The sequence below is a fragment of the Balaenoptera musculus genome, chromosome 4 (genome assembly GCF_009873245.2).
Source record: "Balaenoptera musculus isolate JJ_BM4_2016_0621 chromosome 4, mBalMus1.pri.v3, whole genome shotgun sequence".
NCBI lineage: Eukaryota > Metazoa > Chordata > Mammalia > Artiodactyla > Balaenopteridae > Balaenoptera > Balaenoptera musculus.
In genome coordinates, this window is record NC_045788.1 from 22838951 (window position 1) to 22860849 (window position 21899).

The 21899-nt window shown below is 37.7% G+C and overlaps 1 protein-coding gene across 10 annotated transcripts in view; it reads right to left on the reverse strand.

The window, feature by feature from the left end:
• The window catches only part of TFDP2 (transcription factor Dp-2), a 174309-nt gene that overhangs the window by 42351 nt on the left and 110059 nt on the right, over nucleotides 1-21899 (reverse strand). For 6 of the 10 annotated variants that reach the window (XM_036849902.1, XM_036849897.1, XM_036849896.1 and 3 more), the window contains 3 exons: nucleotides 7426-7529; nucleotides 2131-2252; nucleotides 535-582 (listed from right to left, as the gene is read on the reverse strand). In XM_036849902.1, coding sequence (XP_036705797.1) covers nucleotides 535-582; nucleotides 2131-2252; nucleotides 7426-7428 — 173 coding nt within the window. In that variant the 5' untranslated portion in view covers nucleotides 7429-7529. The remainder of the gene's footprint in view (nucleotides 1-534; nucleotides 583-2130; nucleotides 2253-7425; nucleotides 7530-21899) is intronic. The other 4 variants (XM_036849899.1, XM_036849903.1, XM_036849905.1 and 1 more) reach the window with 1 other exon arrangement.

Consider the following 21899-nt stretch of genomic DNA (forward strand, 5'->3'; position numbering starts at 1 on the left):
TTTTTATTTCTTTAATTTTATACCTATATGAGATGGTAGATGTTCACTAAACTTACTGTGATAGTCGCTTCATGATGTATGTAAATCAAGTCATTATGCTGTACACCTTAAACTTACACAGTGCTGTGTGTCAATTATATCTCAATAAGACTGGAAGGAAAAAAAAGAAGTGAGAATTTACTATGATCTTTAAATGTGTTCAATGAAACTTGTTTTTAAAAAGTTTGTGTATTTGGGGGTAATCGGGAGTATTCACTTTGGCAAAACACTTCAACTCCCAAAAGGAGGGAGGGGGCTAAATGGCATACTGCCAACAGACAGTCTACTCACAGAATAGCATCTTTTGAAACCACACAAATACAATAAATTTATGTAATGATGAGTGAAGCAGAATACTCAATGTGGAATGAAATAACGGTAGAAACTCAACGAAGTTAAAGTTATATGAAGAAAAACATCTCATTAGAACCTGGGTACCAAACCCGTCTCTATGCAGTAGCATCTCCTAAACAAAATAGTTAAACTTATACTCACCTTTCTGAAAAATCAGAGTCTATAAATTCTCTAGCCCGTTTTCTATCACTGAAAAGAAAAAAAGATACCATAAAAAGAACATGCATAAAGAACTTTATTTCATGAATAATTTATTGTAACTTGTCTAATTCCACATTGAAAATATCCAAACACAAAAGTAACAAATATAAAAGATACGTACATGAAATAAAAACTTAAATTTTATCACCAACATGATAGCCATAGTTTGAAATGAACTCAATGAATCTTTAGGGAGGAAAATACTGCAGATTTATAGAGGAGAAGGCATAGAAAAGTTTTATTTGCTCTGGGAGAAATGACTATAAAAACATTAGATAATCATACTACCCCCAGCATAAAGCACAGCTGGTGTTGAAAATAGCCAAACTCTGGTCATCTCCAAAGTAGGCCAACACTACTGGCACAGGCTTGGCTTTCATTAAATTATCTCTCAAGGCTATGAAAAAATCCAAGGTAACTTAGATCTACATGAGAATGTTGTTAACGACTGAATAAAGGCAAAGGAATTACAGGTGACTCTGTCACTTCATCTTATTTGATAATGGAAAAGACATTATGTATACACATGAAACTCTTCTGTCTCTGTGTGTATGGCTTAAAGCACTTTGCCAGGATTGTTATTTCATTCATTTCTTTAATATCCTTGAAGCAAGGAGATTCTTACTCAACCAAGATTTACTGTGTTTGCTAGAACTCACAACTGCAAGTCAATGATAGAACCAGCAGTGTGGCATGCCACCTTGGAAATAACTTCTAAAGTGACAAATTAAAATTTTGAGTCATTTCTTTTACTACTTCTTTTCTTTTATGGAAGGATGAGATGCTAAAATGATAAGGAGTGGAGAAAGTTTGAATAAAGGTATTTTACAGGTAAAGAAACGTAGAGATTTGATACTAAAAGTGGCAAATGAGTGACAAAGAAGGGATACTGATTTAATTGGCCAGTGTTTAAAGGAATGAAGATAAAACTCAATGAAAGTTTTCATATATTTGGGCTCTTTTTCCTAGTTCCTTTTCTGGTTTTAAAGGAAATAAACATGCTGGTTTTAAGGGGAAGTTCAGAGTACACACACACGTATATATAAAACTCCTTTCTTATGTTTGTTAAAACAATATAAAATGCACTTTTTACATCTCCAAAGTGGCTGAATGTCATAATCATAAAAAGCAGTCTTCTTTCAGAGTTGAAGAAAGAAGATTCAGTTACAAGTTATTGTTCTATTTTTCTGTTTAAAAATGGTTGCTCCAGGGATTTCCCTGGTGGTCCAGTGGTTAGGTCTCTGCGCTTCCACTGCAGGGGGCACAGGTTCAATCCCTGGTTGGGGAAGTAAGATCCTGCATGCTGTGTGGGGCAGCCAAATAAATAAATTAATTAATTAATAAAATAAAATAAAAATGCTTGCTCCAGAGCTCATTTATATCTAGGATATAAAGTGAAATAAAATAGGTGATTTTAAAGGAAACATTAGTTTTTAAGAACATGAAACACGAACAGAAGACAAGATAGTGAGAAAAAAAGATCAGAACTTAAAAAAAAAAGTTTTTAAAAATGGTAGTTTGCAGTACCACTCTTACCCAGGGACCCAGCCAGTAGCTTCTGCTATGTGTGTCTGAGTAACCATTGCTGGTGCAGGGGTGTATGGACTCCCAATCAGAACACTTCCTGAACTGGTTAGTCTCTGTGGTGTGCTTATAATCTGTAAAGTCAGTACAAAGAAAAAAATATTCTTAGTTATTAAGGAAAACCTACAGGCAGAAAATAATGCTGAATGCTAACCTACACACAAGGAGTAAACCTTACTGTCTAAAATGTACTTAATATCAATCATCTAAATATAAGCAATACCTCTGATACACTTATATCCCAAGATCTTACAGCACAAGTATCCTGAATACTGATATGAAGTCACAACGTAGATTTCAGCAAGTGAACAGCAATTGGGAGGGATTAAGTTGGCAACTGACAACATTTTAAAAATCAGAAAAATGAAAAGCTTTCTTTGAAATTATGGAAACTAATTTCAGTTGAACTCTATTTACTAGAACTGGGGTAACAGCAAATTAATTCTTCACAGTCCAAAACATATACAAAGACATTATACAATTTGGATTCTTATACAGATACAATTTTACCTGTTTTTTTCAAGAGCATTTCCTCATGTCATTAAATATTCTTCAAAGACATTTTAAAGATCATAAAACACTCTGTCATGTGGATTAATTATCCCCTATTATTATTTTTATGAATATTCAAATATTGAATATTATAAATAATGCTGTGATAAACATTTTTGTAAAATGATATTGGCTTTAATTTCTACTTCCTACGGATAGACTCCAGAAAGGGAATTAATGGAACTAAGGATGTGGACTTTTTTTTTTTTTTTTTAATTTATTTATTTTGGGGACTTCCCTGGTGGCACAGTGGTTAAGAATCTGCCTGCCAATGCAGGGGACATGGGTTCGAGCCCTAGTCCAGGAAGATCCCACATACCACGGAGCAACTAAGCCCGTGTGCCACAGCTACTGAGCCTGCGCTCTAGAGCCCATGCTCTGCAACAAGAGAAGCCACCGCAATGAGAAGTCCGCGCACCGAAACGAAGAGTAGCCCCCGCTCGCCGCAACTAGAGAAAGCCCGTGCGTAGCAATGAAGACCCAACACAGCCAAAAATAAATGTTTATTTTATTGTTTTTATATATTTTTTGTTTTCTATTTTATTGATTTTCACTTTTTATTATTTGTTTATTTTGGGTTTAATTTGCTCTTTTCTTTAAAATTAATTAATTAATTTATTTTTGGCTGCTTTGGGTCTTCGTTGCTGCGCGTGGGCTTTCTCTAGTCGCGGTGAGCGGGGGCTACTCTTCCTTGCTGTGCGCAGGCTTCTCATTGCGGTGGCTTCTCTTGTTGCGGAGCATGGGCTCTAGGTGCACGGGCTTCAGGAGCTGTGGTGCGCGGCCTCTAGAGCACAGGCTCAGAAGGTGTGGCGCACGGGCTTAGCTGCTCCGTGGCATGTGGGATCATCCCGGACCAGGGATCGAACCTGTGTCCCCTGCATCGGCAGGTGGATTCTTAACCACTGCACCACCAGGGAAGTCCACGGATATGGACTTGTAAAAAGCATTTCTTGATCTGTGTTGCCAAATTGCTTTCCAGGTCTTACAGTTTTCATTGGTGAAAATAATTTGGCACCCTAGTAATATCTTTAAGTATTTTCATAAGTAAATAAATAAATAAATAAATAGAATAAAGGCATGCTCCAGGGAATGGGGATATTAATGGGGCTAGGGAGATGTTACTACATACAAATGCTTAGGAAATGATTTTAATATGTTAAGTCTATAGTTCAAAAAAAACAAAACACAACAAATACTGATAGATGTCTGGGGAATTCTGATTCTCATAATATGCCAAGGATTATTAAAGAGGGCATTCAGAAGTCTGCCTCATGAGAAAATATGAACACTAGACAAGGTGTTTGTACCTCCTAGCCCTGCACATATTCCACACCACCTCCTCACTTCCATTTCAATGCAAGATCTTTAAATGCAGAGAGTGTCTGCAGGGCCTACCATAGTGCTAGGGGACTCTCATAGGAAAGAATCAATAAATATTTATTGAACTGAGACAGAAGACCCAGCTTTTAAAATGATGGAAAATAGTAGCTTCTTTGTTCATTGATATGCTAGAAAGGATTTTATAAAATCCTGTAAGCAAAGGGCATAGTTCTCACCAATCACTGCACCACACACTCAGATGTTCTCTATCATGCTGACCCTGAGTGTGAGAGCTTGAGAGGGAAATTTTGAGCGTTTGATCAGTCTCTTGTCTACTCTATTCCTAGAACAGGAGTCTCCAGAAAGCAACTGTAAGCATTCTGACTTACCCGTGAAACAGACTGCATTACTTGTGCAGCATTATTACTAAGGAGTTTTTTATTTATCTGTTATTAGGACCCTACAGGCTTGGTTTTACCTGATTTAAAGGGCTTTGCAGAAAAAAAAAAAAGAAAGAAGACGAAGAAAGGAGGAAGGGAAATAGGACATAGAGAAAAGCTGGTTATCTTTATTGAGAATGACTTTGGAAATAAATTGTTATGTTCTACTTTTATTTTTCTTCCTTAATGTCAGATTGTCAGCTGCTATTCTTTCCTGATCCGAGAGTGATTAGCAATACTCTCTGTTCCTTTCTCTTAGCACAGGGCCTGGTACATAGAAGTCCTTAACAAACATTTCATGAACGAATGAACTGGAGGGATGCTAGACTTGAACTGGAACCACAAGTCAGAAGTCCCTATGAGACGTGATGAGTTCTTAAATAGGACAGTGACAGTGACTGAGCCTTAAGAAACAAAACCAATGGAGTCAACGAACACAGGAAAATTAGTTCTTATAGGTGATAAGTCACATATGCTTTTATAAAACTGAACCTTAATTTTGAAATCCCAAATTAAAATAGTATTCAGTTGATCTGATAAGGAAAATGAACATTTATTTTAAAATTAAGTCTTCCCCACCTCCCCACAAAAAACCCAGACATCCTTAATTTAAATGTAATCATGTGGTTTCTTTGACAATAGATTACAGTTAGCCATAAATCAAATAGCAACTGAACCTCATTCTGAAGATTTTTCTACCTTCAATCAAGATACCTTATGTACTACTGCCATCTACAGTAAGAAAAGCCAAGAGAGCATCTATACTTTGAAAAGAAAGAATCTATATAACTATAAAGTGTTATATTAAAGGATTTCATTATTTGACAAAATTTTCATTTTCACTGTAAGAAACAAGCAATTTTTAACCATGTTAAAATAATCATGAGATTATCTTATATAAAAAACCAGATACCTTTTTTTTTTCTTTTTAAACTTTTCATTTTATATTGGAGTATAGCCGATTAACAATGCTGTGATAGTTTCAGGCGCACAGCAAAGTGACTCAGCCATGCATATACATGTACCCATTCTCCCCCAAACTCCCCTCCCATAAAACCAGATACTTTAAGAAAAGAGCAAGTATCCCAAAGTAAAAGTTACTGCTAAACTAGTTTCTAGAAACACAGAAAACAACTTTTTCTTGAGGCCTTTTGAAATTTCTATCTACCATGAAGATTTGGCTTCCAAAGGGACATGTAAAATTTAAAGGGCAAGTAGGGAAAGACAACTGTAAGAAGGAAACAGGTGAGGTTTTATTTAAGAATTTTCTAACAAAAAATTTTTTTAAATCATGGATGAGAGATTGAATGTGAGTGGACAACGTTCAGAAGAGACAAGCAAGAGGAGAGAGAAGTGGCTCTCGCTGGGGTTCCACGATATATTAGGAAATCAAAAAGAAAACTCTGATTCCTGCCTAGGGACTAAGAACTACAAAAAGCACCTCAGAATTCGGGAGACAAATGAAGGTCTTGGGCTGGCCTGTTTCAAAGGAGAGCCCCAAATCTCCTCTCTGTCTGACCTTTGCTTTGCTGATTCTGAGGTTTGCAGTAATTGGGTATGTCATATAGAGGACTACTTATCACTGTTAGAACTGAAGTGTGTAAAGGCTTACATGTACATTAGTTTAAATTGACAATGGGAAGAAAAATTATGTTTCTAAAAGAGGAATTCAAATTTGAGCCATAGCAGTATCACTGAAATACCAAGAGGAAACAGTCTTTCAAAATAGAGGAGTACTGTAAGAGCCAAAGTCATGAAAGTTCACATCTGTTTGTTTAATGTTGATGTTTATATAATCACATTTCAAAATACCGACGTTCAAGTCAGGTGTATAATCTCATTTGCACCTACTGCAGTGGCTGGTGAGGGGCAAATGCTTAGCAAACGTTTGAAAATATACCCTGAACTACCTTGAAATGCAGATATTCACCTGAGCTTAAGTTTCTACGAGGCTTGGAGCTAGATTACATTCTTCACATAGTTACAGTATTGTGCAACATCTTTAGCTTGGATTCTGCAGATGATTAACAGTCCTCAAGGGATCAAGAAAAATGTTGTGTCTAGAATGGCTTAAGATCTCAAAGACTTTCTGAAGCCATTCAGTATGTTAAAAGAGATTTTTGTCTAAATAACTGTGCATTTAACACAGTCCACAGTACCGTACATTACAAACAAAATTTATACTTATTGCTTTATAGATAAGAAGATGCAAACACTGACAATGAAGAGTTATTGTTCAAATGTTTACATACTTTTGCTAATGGTGGGTGAGGCCATTTAAATTAGGTATAGTTTTTAGATTAGCTGCATGCAACTGTTTATAAATAAGGCTTTCTTAAAAGTGCTATATACTTTAAGCTCTAGCATAATTAATGGAATACCTTCAGAGAAACAGTTAAATACTTTCCATTTTAATTCATTATTTCTACTGCTAAAGATTAAAATGAACTGGTGAGTTGTTTCTTCCTAAATGTCCTTTCATCAAAGAGTTTCAAATTAGTAGCTCCAAATATAGATTAACTGTTGGGTCATACTCAATTTATATGATATTCAATTTATATGAGATTACACGGTTTAGTGCAGTAAAGGCTATTTTACAAGAAAAAGAAGAACATAAAACGTAACAGATTTCAAATCAATTTAATCGAACAACTGAAAACAAGAGAAGCCTCATATAGGGAGCAAAAACCTTAATATTAACACATTCAGAATCCACAGATTCAAGTACGTGAAAATTAAACATTGAAGAGTACAATGCCTTTCTTTTTCTTAAGACTAATCAGTTACATTCAGGTAAAAACAAAACTTTAAAAAATTAGTGACTGAGATAAGAAATTAACTGGAATATCTGACCAAGCATCTTTGGTACAACTATCCTTTAAATAAGTCTTGCCTAAGCAAAGTTTCAAGTCCTAAGATATGATGATTTTCTTACCATTTGGGGTCCAACATTCACATTTATTGGTCCTAAGGTTTTTGGTAAAATCTTTGTTGGTGAGTTGGTGCTGGAAACTGGAAATGCAACAAATGAAATGTTACCTGAAATTATATCAAAACACTAGATTAATGTTCTGCAATATCAAGACCACCTTCTACCTATCTATACATCCATGGTCCTAACCAGCTGTGCTTAAGTAATTTATAATTATCTTAATAAGGAAGTTAAGACCAAAAAGCTATACTGAAAAGCCAACCAATTATTGCTTTGTTGTAGTGAGGACAATTAGTTCTGCTGAACAGCACACCTGTAAAATAAATAGTTCAGTCTATCTGACAACTACTGGACATTAAGTTGGTTTTTTAGAGGAATAAACATTTTGAGAGTTCATAATGCACATCATAGTTTATATCAGAGTTGAGAATTCCAGTTAAGATCTTTATTAGAAATCATAGAACAAAAATAAATGCATGAAGTATAACATGAAATAAAATAAATATCTGTTAGAATTTCTTTACAGTATAACATTTTATACTAAAAGTTAACATGTTTTCAAAATGTTGAGTTGGCAGTGTTTTGAGACTTTATCACAGTGGAGAAATAAATGATGCCACCTAGTTACTGATGGTGGAAACTATGAGATCTGTATCGTGTTTTCAAGTGATTTCAACAATTTAAATTTCAAATTAAGGTAGCAAAATGCCTTCCCCCCAAATGAAAAGCCAACCAATAATTTTCTGAACTACCACGTCAACTACTTAACTTCTCTGGACAAACTTCAGTTTACCAATGTTTCTCTTAGAAGATAAGAGTGTAATCCAATATAAGAAAGGAGATCACACAGGAAGTGCGTGAAAGAGGGTCAATATTGAAACTCTGGGGAAAAAACAACATTTAAGGGCAGGACCAGAAAGGCACCTCCTTCTCACTCTCCCTCCCGCTTCCTGAGCTCCTCCAAAGCTTGCACAGCTCCTGAATGCCCTTCTCTTATCTCCTAACTCTGAGTAGGTCTCCTGCAGTAAGGAACTCAGGCCACCAGGCCCTTCTTCCTCAACCTGGGAACTTACCGGCACCCTCACATATTTTTACTTATTTCTGAGTGGAAGATTCTCATATGAATTACTTCTTTCATGTCTGCTCTGCACTTCCTGTCTTCTCAGGGAACTCACGCATCAATTATTTACTCTGTCTTCTGAGTTTTCAACTATACCACTGGTTCCTTCCCTCAGTTTCTCTCTCTGCCCATCTGCCTTGTATTATTTCCCCTCAAATTCTACATTTCAAAATCAATTCTTTATCTTTCTCATGCCCACTCAGCAAGGCCCAGTACCCAAATCTGCTTCTCCTTCTTGGTACAGATCATCATGCACCCAGTGACCCGAACCAGAAACCATCAACCCCTCCTTATTCAACCGACTACCACATCCTACTTGTTACCTTCTTACCCTGGTTCCTTTATATTGCCGGTGCTTGTTTAATTTGGAACTTTATCAAATCTGGTTTGAAAACAGTTACTCTCTAATCCAGAGGTTCACAACCCTGGCTGTGCAATGGAATTATCTAGGAAGCAATAAAAAATGCCAGTGCCTGGGTCTTACCCCCAGAGCTTCTGATATAATTGAACTGGAGTCAACCTGGGCATCAGACTGTTAAAGTTCTCCAGATAGTTCCAAGGTGCAGCCAGAGCTGAGCCCCACTTCCCCGACTGGATATCCTACCTCAAACAGCTTTCCTACCCCTCCCCACGTCTGTGACAAACCAGTCTTTCCACGGATGAAACTGTTCTGGACACTCCCCTATTTAAGGCCTTCAGAGATTCCACGACACTTCCTAAATGCCTCTCAGACTCCTCACATGACGCAGAAGCTCCCGTTTGGAGATCTCACCCCGCCTCCCTTCCCAGTTTCATCTTCACATGTACCCTAGGCTCCGATCAGATTAAATACTCTGCAGTTCCAGAAAGGCCCCAGATCAACCACTCCAGCTTTGATGCACACTCTTCCTTCTGCTGGGAAGTCTCTCTCTACTGGGACAAGGCCTACCTTCCAGCACTTCAAAATGGTACTCCTTACCATTTTCTGAGAAATCACCATGTGCCAGAGTCTGCTCTAGAGGCTTCCCATATACACATCATCTCATTAATGCTTAGGAGAACAGTGAGACATATATTATTGACGACTCCATTTTACACATGAAATTAACACAGAGTGAGGTTAAACAGTTGGTACAAGGTCCCACAGGCAGTAAAGGGCCATAGCTCCACCTCCAAAGCTACTGCTCTCTGTGTCACCTCCCCCTTATTACGCGTCTCCAGCCTCTAGGGTCTAGGTCTTGGATGCCCTTCTTCTGGCTTTTCATAAAACCTATTATTATTTACTTGTAATTCTACTATAAGTAGGCTATGTTGTCAGCTTTGTATCCTAGCACCTGGTTTAGTCCCTGGCACCAAAGAGGTACAGGAAACAATAAAAACTGTTTGATTTGCACAGATTGGAGCTATTACCTTTCCTAATCTGGATGCCATACTTCCTGTAATGTAGCCTAAATTGTATCTTTTGTTACTTTTTAACAGGTGAAATAAATTTAAACACCAGGTCCTTTGTTTATTTTTTTTAAACATGACTGACCAACTGGTATTAGCAAATAGTTTCCCTACTCTGTAACTGTGCAACTGATCTTTTATTCAACACGCGTACACGTTATCAAATACGGTTTGATATTTGATATTATAACCCAAATACGGTTATTCACGTGTTTAAGAATTCACTTAACTGGAGAATACTAATTTATAATTCCAGGGGGAGGAACAGCTCTGTAGTTGATAGACATGTGCCCTAAACTCAGTCCCAGACAGGAGGGGAAACACCACAGATCTATGTGAGGAAGAACCCAGCCAGGATAAAGTCTGGCTCTCAGATGGCTTTTTAAAATGACCTTAAGGCTGCTGAATGTTTAAGATGAGATCATCTGTGATACACCATATTAGAAACAAAAGCCAAAAACTTACAAAAAGCAGTGAAGCAAGAAACATACAAAAAAAAAAAAAAAAAAGATAATTAAGGTTAGGGAATGACCCTAAATTGAAACTTAACAGTAAAGATAAATTAAGAATATAAAACTTAGGTCAAAAACAAAAAGAAAGGGGACTTCCCTGGTTGGAACAGGGGTTAAGAATCCGCCTGCCAATGCAGGGGACACGGGTTCGAGCCCTGGTCTGGGGAGATCCCAAATGCCACAGAGCAACTAAGCCCGTGTGCCACAGCTACTGAGACTGCGCTCTAGAGCCCGCGAGCCACAACTACTGAAGCCCACGCTTCACAACAAGAGAAGCCACCGCAATGAGAAGCCCACGCACCGCAACGAAGAGTAGCCCCCGCTCGCCACAACTAGAGAAAGCCCGCGCACAGCAACGAAGACCCAACACAGCCATAAATAAATTAAAAAATAATAATAAAATAAAATTAAAAAAAGAAAGGGCTCCCCTGGTGGTGCAGTGGTTAAGAATCCGCCTGCCAATGCAGGGGACACGGGTTCGAGCCCTGGTCCGGGAAGATCCCACATGCCACGGAGCAACTCAGCCCGTGAGCCACAACTACTGAAGCCTGTGTGCTCTAGAGCTTGCGTGCTGCAACTGCTGAGGCCGAGTACTTCCCGTGCTCTGCAACAAGAGAAGCCACCACAATGAGAAGCCTGCGCATCACAATGAAGAGTAGTCCCCGCTCACCACAACTAGAGAAAGCCTGCGTGCAGCAACGAAGACCCAACGCAGCCAAAAATAAAGAAATAAAGAAATAAAGAAATTTAAATCTTAAAAAAAAAATAGAAAAACCTCGTTAAAGCCAGATCTGTCATGGCAGTTAATATCAAAGAATTTAGATGGAACTTAATAAACCTAACAAATTGATTCTAAAGTGTTTCTGGAAGAGTAAAGACAGAGAACAGCCAAGAAAATTTTGAAAACAGGAATAATGGGGAAGAGAGGAACTGTAGCCTCCCAGACTTCAGAATTATTACATAGCTAAAGGGACTGAAATCATGCGACACTGGCTAAGATGCAGACAAAGAAATTGACAAAACAGAAGTTAAAGTCCAAAATTTACTTCATTTATACATGAAAATTTTATACATGGTAAAATAGCTTTTCAAATGAATGGAGAAAGGGTAGATTACTTAAGAAATGTTGTTGAGACAAGAAATTGTCCATTTGGATAAAAGAAATCTTAGATTTCTCATCTCGCACAAAAATAAATCCCAGAAAGACCAAATGTTTAAATATAAAAATTAAACATTCCAAGCATGTTACAGAATTCAGAAATCTTAAGTGAAAACAGACTGACAGATTTGACTACCTAAAAATAAATATTTTCTAAATAGCAAAAGACCCAATACACTTAAGACAAATCTCAGACTTGGTAAACAAATTTGCACAGGAATAGATGCTTAATTTTAAAAATAAAAAATTCACACACACAAAAAGAAACTTTTTAATGTACCAGATTGATAAAGATTAAGAAGTCTGATAATGTCCTGAGTTAGTAAAGATGTGGCAAAATGGGTGCATTTAAAATATATTTAGGGAATTCCCTGGCGGTCCAGTGGTTAGGACTCCCTGCTTCCACTGCAGGGGGGGCACAGGTTCGATCCCTGGTCGGGGAACTAAGGTCCCGCATGCCGTGCAGTGCAGCCAAAAATTTTAAAAATAAAAGATAAAAAATATTTACTTGGCACCTACTGTATGCCAAGTACTAATGCTAAGCGCTACGGATACTCAGGGCAAGTGAACTGTCCACTGCAGTCAAGGGGCTAACACTATTGGAGAGCCTTTCTGGATGGCAGTCCGACAGTGTAATTAGAGAGGAGTTTGAGGATTGTGTGTTAGAGTATAAATTTTTAAGTAATGCTTTATAAACAATTATACACATTTTAAAGGCTCTTTCTACCTCAACAAATAATCTTTCAACTGCCCTCTGCTGCCTAAGTGGCAAGGTGATCCCTGGCCTCTGCAACAACGTCTCAGTTAATAATGGGTATACCCTCTGACCAGCAATTCCTCTGCGGGATGTGTATCCTAATAATCTAAGCAGATAAGAACAGTTACACATGTCCTACGATTGCAGCACTGTGGATAAAAGCAAAACCCTGGAAACAATTTAAATGTTTAAACATCTTTGGTACATGCATATGATGGGATATTATAAAGTCCCTAAAAAAATTACAAGTATGAAAAAAAAAAAATTACAAGTATGTATTGCCATGGAAGAATGTTCCCATTGTAAGAGAGGATGATTAAATGGTATGATTGCATTTACCTTAAAAACTACATATACACATAAGTACATACGCATAAAGAGTCTGGCAAGATAACAATAATAGAGGTTAGCTCTGGGTGAGTAGTATGGAGAAGTGTTTTACTTTGTTTTATACTTTATTATTAATAAAGTTTTATGAACATGCATGCACCTGTCTTATAATGTGAAAAGCTATTGCCATTCTGAAGGAAAAAAAAGACAGTGACAGAGAATCAGCCACAGCTGCTGAAACAAGGTGAAGATCTATAAATGAAGTATCTCTGTTTTAGAATTAGTAAAAATGAAATCTGTTTTAGAAGCAGTTAAAGGGGCTCTACTGGGATTTCAGTAATTGTAATAGCCAGAAATAATAGCCACATATTTAGACATAGTTTGCTTTCATCAAATCAACTAGGTTCAGCAGCAGAAATATAATTTTTTGGACTCAAAAGGACATTTAAATAGGTTATAAACATCCAGTCTCCTGAAATTTCAGCCACATTAGGAGTAAACCAAACCAAGTCTAAACAATTTTTCTTAAGTACCTGGCCTTAATTCATAGCTCCGTGGTAACAGGGTCCTGACACTGTCCAAAAGCCAATGCCTGGCACTTGATGTATTTATTAAAAACAAAACTTTAAAGACCTGCCTGGATTTTGGTGCTGGCAGTTCCCTGAATTAACTAAAATGAGATCGATCACCTAGGAAAGGGGCTAAGAAAAGCTAACACTTACGCCAAACCCTGCACAGGCACAAAATTTCGGCTCAAATTTTATTTCGATTTCTTGAGTAACTGGAATCCTTCTGTTTTCCATTAGAATTCTCCAGACACCAAAGATTTCTTTCACTCATAATCCTTTGGGGGGTTTCAGTTATAGTTAATCACCTTCAATATGTCCAATTAAAATGAAAAATTCAGTCAAATAATTGTGGTTTGTCTACATGAAGCCAATATAAATTATTTTTCACAGTACTGACCTTCTGGGGGAGAAATTATTTTTGGCCTGAATAAGCTTTGGGGAAAATCTTCACCCAAGCCTATATCACATTCTCCCAGAAGAACCTAATTAGTAACTTATTATAGGAAAGAATATGCTTATTTTATGGGTTTATAAATACCTCAAATCAGAAGTAGTGTATACCCCATATATACAGGGTCCAAACTTCACAGGACAAGCTAAACTTACAGCCCTAAATATAAGTTTAAAAATGACCTACATTGGGCTTCCCTGGTGGCGCAGTGGTTAGGAATCCGCCTGCCAATGCAGGGGACACGGGTTCAAGCCCTGATCTGGGAAGATCCTACATGCTGCAGAGCAGCAAGCCCGTGTGCCACAACTACTGAGCCTGCGCTCTAGAGCCCGCGAGCCACAACTACTGAGTCCGCGTGCCGCAACTACTGAGGCCCACGTGCCTCGAGCCCGTGCTACGCAGCAGGAGAAGCCACTGCAATGAGAAGCCTGCGCACCACAACAAAGAGTAGCCCCCGCTCACCGCAACTAGAGAAAGCCCGCGCGCAGCAACGAAGACCCAACGCAGCCAAAAATAAATAAATAAAATAAATTTATTTTTTTAAAAAATGACCTACATTGTGGTAGTGTATGTATGTGTTTGTCAAACTCGGAGAACTCCAGGCTAAAAAGGGTTAATTCTACTATATACATGTAAATTATACCTTAATTTAAAAAATGGGAAAAAGTGACCTAGGCAATTTCATTATCTATTAGTAAGAAGCTAATTACAGATTATACAATCCTCTTGCCTTTCCTCTTCTGTTACCTTCTGCTATCTACTTTTAAAATTTATTTTATAAACAGGTAGTTCATGGATTTGTCTAAATTACATCCCTCCAGCTACCTTCTCTTTTGAAAACTTCCTGCATCATCACAATCTTTCCCCTTCTGCTGGATCATTTTTACCAGCACATAAACATGTATTTTTTCTTTCATCTTAAAAACAAAATACAAAAACAACTTTTATTAACCATACACAGCTCTCCAGCTACCAACTCATTTCTGTTGCCCTCTACAGCAAAACTCACAAAATCTGTCAACATCTGCTGTGTCCACTTCTCCACTCTGTTTTCTTTAACCCACTCCCATTCCCGCCCCTCAACTTCACTGAAACAGCTCTTGCCAAGATCACCTCCACGTTGCTAAATCCAATGGTCAATTCTCAGTTTTCAACTTAACCTTAACCTACCAGCCGTATCTGATACTTTTTAAAAACACACCTTCTTTTCAAACACTCTCCACTTGGCATCCAAACCTCCGTTCTCTCTTGGTTCTCCTCCAAATCCACTGGTTTCTCCTTCTCAGTCTTAGTGGCTGGACCCTCCTCTCTAAAAACATTCGGGAGCCCCTTACATCGGTCCTCCGACTATTCTCTGTCATCTCTTCCTCACTAGGTGGTCTGACAGCTCCCGTGTATATCTCTCCAGATTAAATCTCTCTCCCAAACTTCAGATTCATGTATCCAACTGTCATTTCAAATATCTCCATTTTGATGTTTCACAGGCATCTCAAACTTAACATGCTCAAAATATAATTCCTGACTGCTCCCCATCCCACCCAGAAACCTCCTCCTCCCATCTCTCTCTTCATCTCATTAAATGTCAACTCCATTCTTCAACTGTTTAGACCAAAAGAGATCACTGTTGACCTTCTCTTATAGCCTACATACAATCCATTAATAAACCCTATTGGTCCTATCTTTAAAAGTGTAACCTGAATAGAAAACAAACTAGTGGTTACCAGTGGGGAGGAAGGGGAGGGACAATGTAGGGGTGAGGGAGTGCGAGGCACAAATTATTGGGTGTAAGATAGGCTCAAGGATGTACTGTACAACACAGGGAACATAGCTAATGTTTTGTAGTATCCGTTCATGGAAAATAACCTTTAAAAATTGTATATACTAAAAAAAAGGCAGATGGACAATGTAAAAAAAAAAGAAACAACCCCAAACAATCTATGTAGCAAGAGATGGCTGTGTCAGAACACTGCTGGTTTACATTTATGATGGTGGTCCTTCTTTTAAATTTTTACTTAGTTCTTTGCTATACGTCTGTATCCATACCCACAATAAAAATGATTTAATGTTGGGCTTCCCTGGTGGTGCAGTGGTTGAGAATCTGCCTGCCAATGCAGGGGACACGGGTTCGAGCCCTGGTTCTGGGAAGATCCCACATGCCGCGGAGCAACTGGGCCCGTGAGCCACAACTGCTGAGCCTGCGTGTCTGGAGCTTGTGCTCCGCAACAAGAGAGGCCGCGACAGTGAGAGGCGCGCGCACCGCGATGAAGAGTGGCCCCCGCTCGCCGCAACTAGAGAAAGCCCTCGCACAGAAACGAAGACCCAACACAGCCAAAAATAAATAAATAAATAAATAAATTTTTTTAAAAGAAAAGATGACTACTATCTTAAAAAAAAATGATTTAATGTTTACAAAAAATAAAATAAAATGTTATCTGGAATACAACCACTCCTCATCCACTCCACTGCTACCACTATGATCCAAGTCGCCGTTTCTAGACTCAATTATTGCAATATCTTCCTGATTCACCCACCCGTCCTGCGTTAGGCCCACCTCACCCCACAGAACTACCCCCAAGCTTCCCAATACAGTAGTCACTAGATCAGAGGCTATAAAGCACGACTTTCGTAGTCAGTACAGCTGAGGACCTAACTTCTAAACGTATTTAATTTTAACGAATTTAAATTTAAAAACTGAAGCAGTATAAAATATTTTCCCATTAAAAACAGCATTATTGTTTTGGTAGTACTACATTTCACCTCAATTGTTGAAAATTTAACATCTAAACAGAAATGTGCTCTAAGTGTAAAATACAGATTTTCAAGGCTAAGTAATCAAAACCTAACTCTCTAAAAATTTGATTATATTGATTACATGTTCAATGATAATGTTTCGGATACTGGATTAAATAAAATCTATCATTCAAATTAATTTTACCTGTTTCTTTTTACCTTTTTAAATGTGGCTACTAGAAAATTTTAAATTATGCGACTTACATTACCCTACTGAACAGCACTGCTCTATCTACCATCACACAGCAGTCAGAGTGATCCTGCTTTGTGGAGTAATTCTCTTTGAAACTCTCCAGTGGCCTTTGCATCTCCGTCTGTGTGATGGTTTACAGAGCCCTGTGCCACCTGACCCCTCCTTTCTGACCTCATCAGCTGTCAACTCTCTCCCTTCAGTCCACTACATTCACCCAGGCCTCTTTGCTGTTCCTCAAACCATGACAAGCAAATTTCTACCTCGTGGCCTTTGTCCTTAAAAGTTTCCTCTGCCGGCAACTTTCTTCCCCCAGATTAACTACGTGCCTTATTCCACAGCTTCCTTGAAGACTCTGCTCAGTTGTCAGTGTATCAGAGATGCCTGATCACCCTACATCAGCACTTCTTCACTTACTGCGACTTTCCACCAGAGTACTTATCTGTATATGATGTTCTGCAAATTTATATTTACTTGCTTATAATCATACAAGCACCCACTCTCAGAATGTTAAGTTCTATAAGAACAGGGGATTCGTTATCTCATTCACTGCTGTATCTCCAGCACCTAGCACAGTGCCTGGGACATAGCAAGAGTTCAACAAATATTTGTTGGATGGATGAATGAATGAATGAATGAATGCACAAATACACGAATGTCTGCATGGAAGCATGTGACACAAATTTGGGAGACAAGAGTATACAGTTAAACTAAGTCTCCTCTCATCCCCGACCACCACCTAACCGTTCCCTTCCCTAGTGACAGCTACTGGCGCCAGTTCATATATAACCTTTCAGAAATACTCTAGGCATATACAAACATATATGCATACATATCCTTCTTTCCTTACACATATGGTTTGCATATCAGTTTGCATGTTGCTTTTTTACCACTTAACAATACTGTATCTATTTTAGATGTCTTTCCATACCTACGAACATACATATGTAATTTTGCTTCAATATTTACTTCGTTAGCTATGCAATACTTCTTTTTATGGCTCTAGCAGCTTATCTGAGTCCCTTAATAATGGAAAGCTTTTAGTGTTACAAACATTATTAACAGTAAAATCTTTTATTACTGCAAATAATACTGCAATGACTACACACATGTCTTTACACACATGGGTTGTACCGACTGGCTGTACCAATTCACCCTCTGTTCAGCAATGTATGAAATGTATTCATTTCCACATATCCTTACCAACTCAGTGTGTTATCAAACTTTATTGTTGTCAATCTTTAGGTTAAAAATAGTATTTCACATTGATTTTATTTTGGTTTTATTATTATGAATAAGACTGACGTGTTTTGTTTAAAAGTCATCTAAATTTTCCTTCCTGAGAATTATGACCAACTTTCTATTGGCTGTTGATGATTTTTTTTATTGGTTGACCCTCTTTAAATATTGAAGGAATAAGAGTATTCTTTGTTATGCCTGCTGAAAATATTTTTCCCAATTTGACATTTGTCTTTGGCTTTTATATATGATTTTCTTTCCACATTTTAAAAGAATGTTGTCAATCTCATAGTTCTTTCCTTTTATGACTTTAGTGTCATTAAAAAGGTCTGTGAGTCTGTTTAAATATAAAAATAAAGGAGGTCGGAGTAACTGCAAAGTTTATTTATTTATCTTCGCTTCCCACCCTGAAGCTGCATGTTATACGTGGGTGTGCTATGTTTTACTCATCTTACAGGTTTGGTATTTCCAGTTGGATATGCTGTTCGTTGAATTTAATTATCATTCATTACATACTAAAGACTGTATTAAACATCCCCCATGTTTTCAATACTTCGATGCCTTCATTTTAAATTTTACATCCTTGACCATCTGGAATTTATTTGATGTGAGAAGTGAATGATCCAATTTATTTTTCCTAAATGGCTACTTTTAATGAGTAATCTACTCCCCCTCCCCCATGCTAACATGAAAGTCTACCTTATTGACTTTCTATTTGCTCCACTGATTTGCCTACTTATGTGACAGTATCATGTGCTTCACTTCATTCACAATTAACATTTCAAACAGAGAATAAGGAGACTCAGAAAAAGAAAAGCGTCAAGCATCTCTTTCCTTCCCACACTACCTTTTAATTATTTGTTAATAACTGTTTTAAAGGACTATCGATCAGTTTCAAATACAGTACTAATGAGGTCAAGTCACAGGTCGATTCTGGAATAGGCCCATTCATTTTGCAAAGAGCAAAGATTCCACAACCTTCAGACTCTATTTCTAATTTCAGCCGGCCATCTAGAAAGCAACATACGTCACTGAAGAGAGAGTAAAGTAGGGGGAACAATATGATGGCTCTGGGGATATCTACCACCTTTATTTGAAAAATAACTCAGGCCCAATAGATCAACAGCATTATCTTCATAAATGAAACGCATATTAATTGCTCATAATTAATTTGAAAAGACAACATATCCAACTGGAAACAGCAAATCTGTAAGATAGTAAAATACAGCACATCCATGTATAAGGTGCATGTCAGGAATGGGAACTGAAGCTAAATAAACCTTGCAGTCACTCTGACTTCATTCGTTTTTGTTTAAATATACTCAGATTTTTTTTTTTTTTAGTTTTCATTCTATTTATAGGTTAGCTACTATAATGTGCATTACCTATATGCACCCTATAACACTGTTATGTTCTATTTTGTTGCATCTGTACTCAATCATGTTCACCAAAGTTGCCAAGATTAAATCCAAAGGCCACCATCCATTACTAAACTTTTTAACGTGGGTGACCATAATATCACTGCAAATGGGAAGGGAGAGAAATAGAAGATAAAAGTTCGTAATACCTCCAAAGTATAATGGTTAAAGTGACCTCTAGAACCTCCCTCTCTGTATGTGGTTCCAAAATGGAAATCAAGTATCCTTAATGCATAGATAAAGACAGAAGATCTGCAATGCACATTCCTACATATCATAGGCATGGAAGCCAAAGCCGGGATGTTTTTGCAGCTGTCAGAGCACAGGACTTCTGGGATTTCCCCGCAGTGGACCACCTCACCAGAATCTTTCCAAAGAACCATAGAAAGGACCCTTGAAATGACCATAACAAAAAACAGCTCTACAGCCCTCAGGGTATACTCCTAATGGGTCAATAAATCTTTTACATCAGTCTTTCCTACATACTTTCCCTAGAGGATCAAGTCTTTCTTTTCTCTTGGCTTTGATAAGCAGTTTTACTTGGAGGACACCTTTTAAAACAATTAGCTAGCTCCCTCTTTCTCTGGTATCCAGAACCATAAATGCCCCAGATTCTTCAACTTGAAAGGAGAAAAACATTTCTTTTTCCATCTTCCTACATGTCAGGATTTAAACAGGGCCTATTCATTTCTTAGATGAACTCCTTAATTCAAGCTCTAGTATCTGGAATATTATAACTGTTTTCATTTAGTTCGTCAAACCTCAAAGCTAAAAGATCTTAGAAATCATTTAGTCCATTCTCACTGGGTTTCTTTTGTAGGACCCTTCCCTTCCAATACTTTGTCGATGTCCATCCAAAAACATGCATCTCATCTAGAGGCTGGATCCTACTGCTTCTTCACTGGCTTCTTTATCTTTATTTAAAACATGTCCTTTTGTCCTTTTTCTATTTACCCTGCTCAGACAAGGACGTCTTTTAATTCTTAATTTTCTCATTTCTCTTCCACCTCCTTAATTAGAATTTCCCAGTTTTGGACACTCTATCTTCTGATTAATAATTGAATTAGTTTACCATATGGCCTCAAACAACTTGGTTCTTCCAAGCCTTCCCAGTAATTCTTACCAAATGTGTTTGGACATAGGATACAAAGGGTGTGAACAAAAGTGGGAGAGGGCAATGTCCCTCTTATTCAAAATACATATTTCTGGGCTCCACTAAACACCTAAAGAAACCAGGTGGGAATGCATATTTTAAACAAGTGCCTCAGGTGATTATTAGGATCAAGCAAGACTGGGACAAACTGCTGCAAGTGTCCCTTTCCTCTCTGTTCAAATTAAGGAAGTAATGGAGTCTAAGTAGACTCTTTCTACTACACTTACCTCTATTTTCATTTTAAAAAGAGAAAGGGCCAAGTGACCCTTATTATTATCATCATCATCATTTGTCTCTTGTTCTTAAATGTTGTATCTTTTCAATGTTTAGCCTATTTTCAACCACTACTTTTAGCACCATCACCACAGCCAACACACCTGCCAGATGGCACACAGATGCTGTCTGCACGCCTAGAAAAGAGTGTGAACAGAAAGCAGCACATTTTATCTGGTACCAAGAGCCACTGAATGGCTAGAGTACATCAACGCAGCTGGGTGCAACCACAAGGGTCAGAACTGATGAGCATTAGAACACCCAAAGGCACTGAATTGGAGATCACTCTCAAGAAGAAGCCCACAACCCTCTGAGATGGTAACCTGCCCCAGACAGTGTTAACAAATAAATCATTTTAAGTTTACAGTCAAGAGAAGCTATTTTTCTAATATTTACAAAAGGTGGCAATGACTGCAGACAGATCCAGAGTTTAAAAGGTGCGTTCTTAAAATAAATTTAAAACTTTGGGACACAAATTCAAAAAGACCAAAGACCACCTGTGAATCAGAATTTCAAAGGCAGTTCTTTTCCTTAGCAAGTAAGAAAAGGGATCATTATATTCTATATGTCATGCTAAGTAGCTCATTCAAAATTGCATTGTTACAAACTTCTTATTTCAATAATATGTTCCACTGAGAGCTATTACTGAAGCTACATTTAAACCATACTGTCAAGAGTAGGAAATCTTTGACACCAGTATCAACAAACTCTTTTGTATTAAAATCTTGCCCATTAAAAGATTCTGCAAACTTTTATAAATAAGTTCTACTGGGTCTACTTGGCACACAGTAAGTGCTCAGTTAGAAGTCTCTTCATCTTTCTGTCAGAGAAATTGCCAAGAGAGCTGCCAAACTTTGCAAGAGAGAGCCAAATGCTGAAAACAAAGCCCCCTGCTGATGATCTCCAGCTTTAGAGTCAAGACCCAAAAGTTCACTTGAAAACTGGTTGCTTAAAACTTGGTAGAAAGGAAGAATGCTATTACACCATAGGTTCCTGGAGCCACTTGCAAAACAGAGTTAGCTCATAATACACTTTAAGGCACAACACTCATACCTGCTCTTAAACAACAGCGTAAAAGGTTTTCTTTT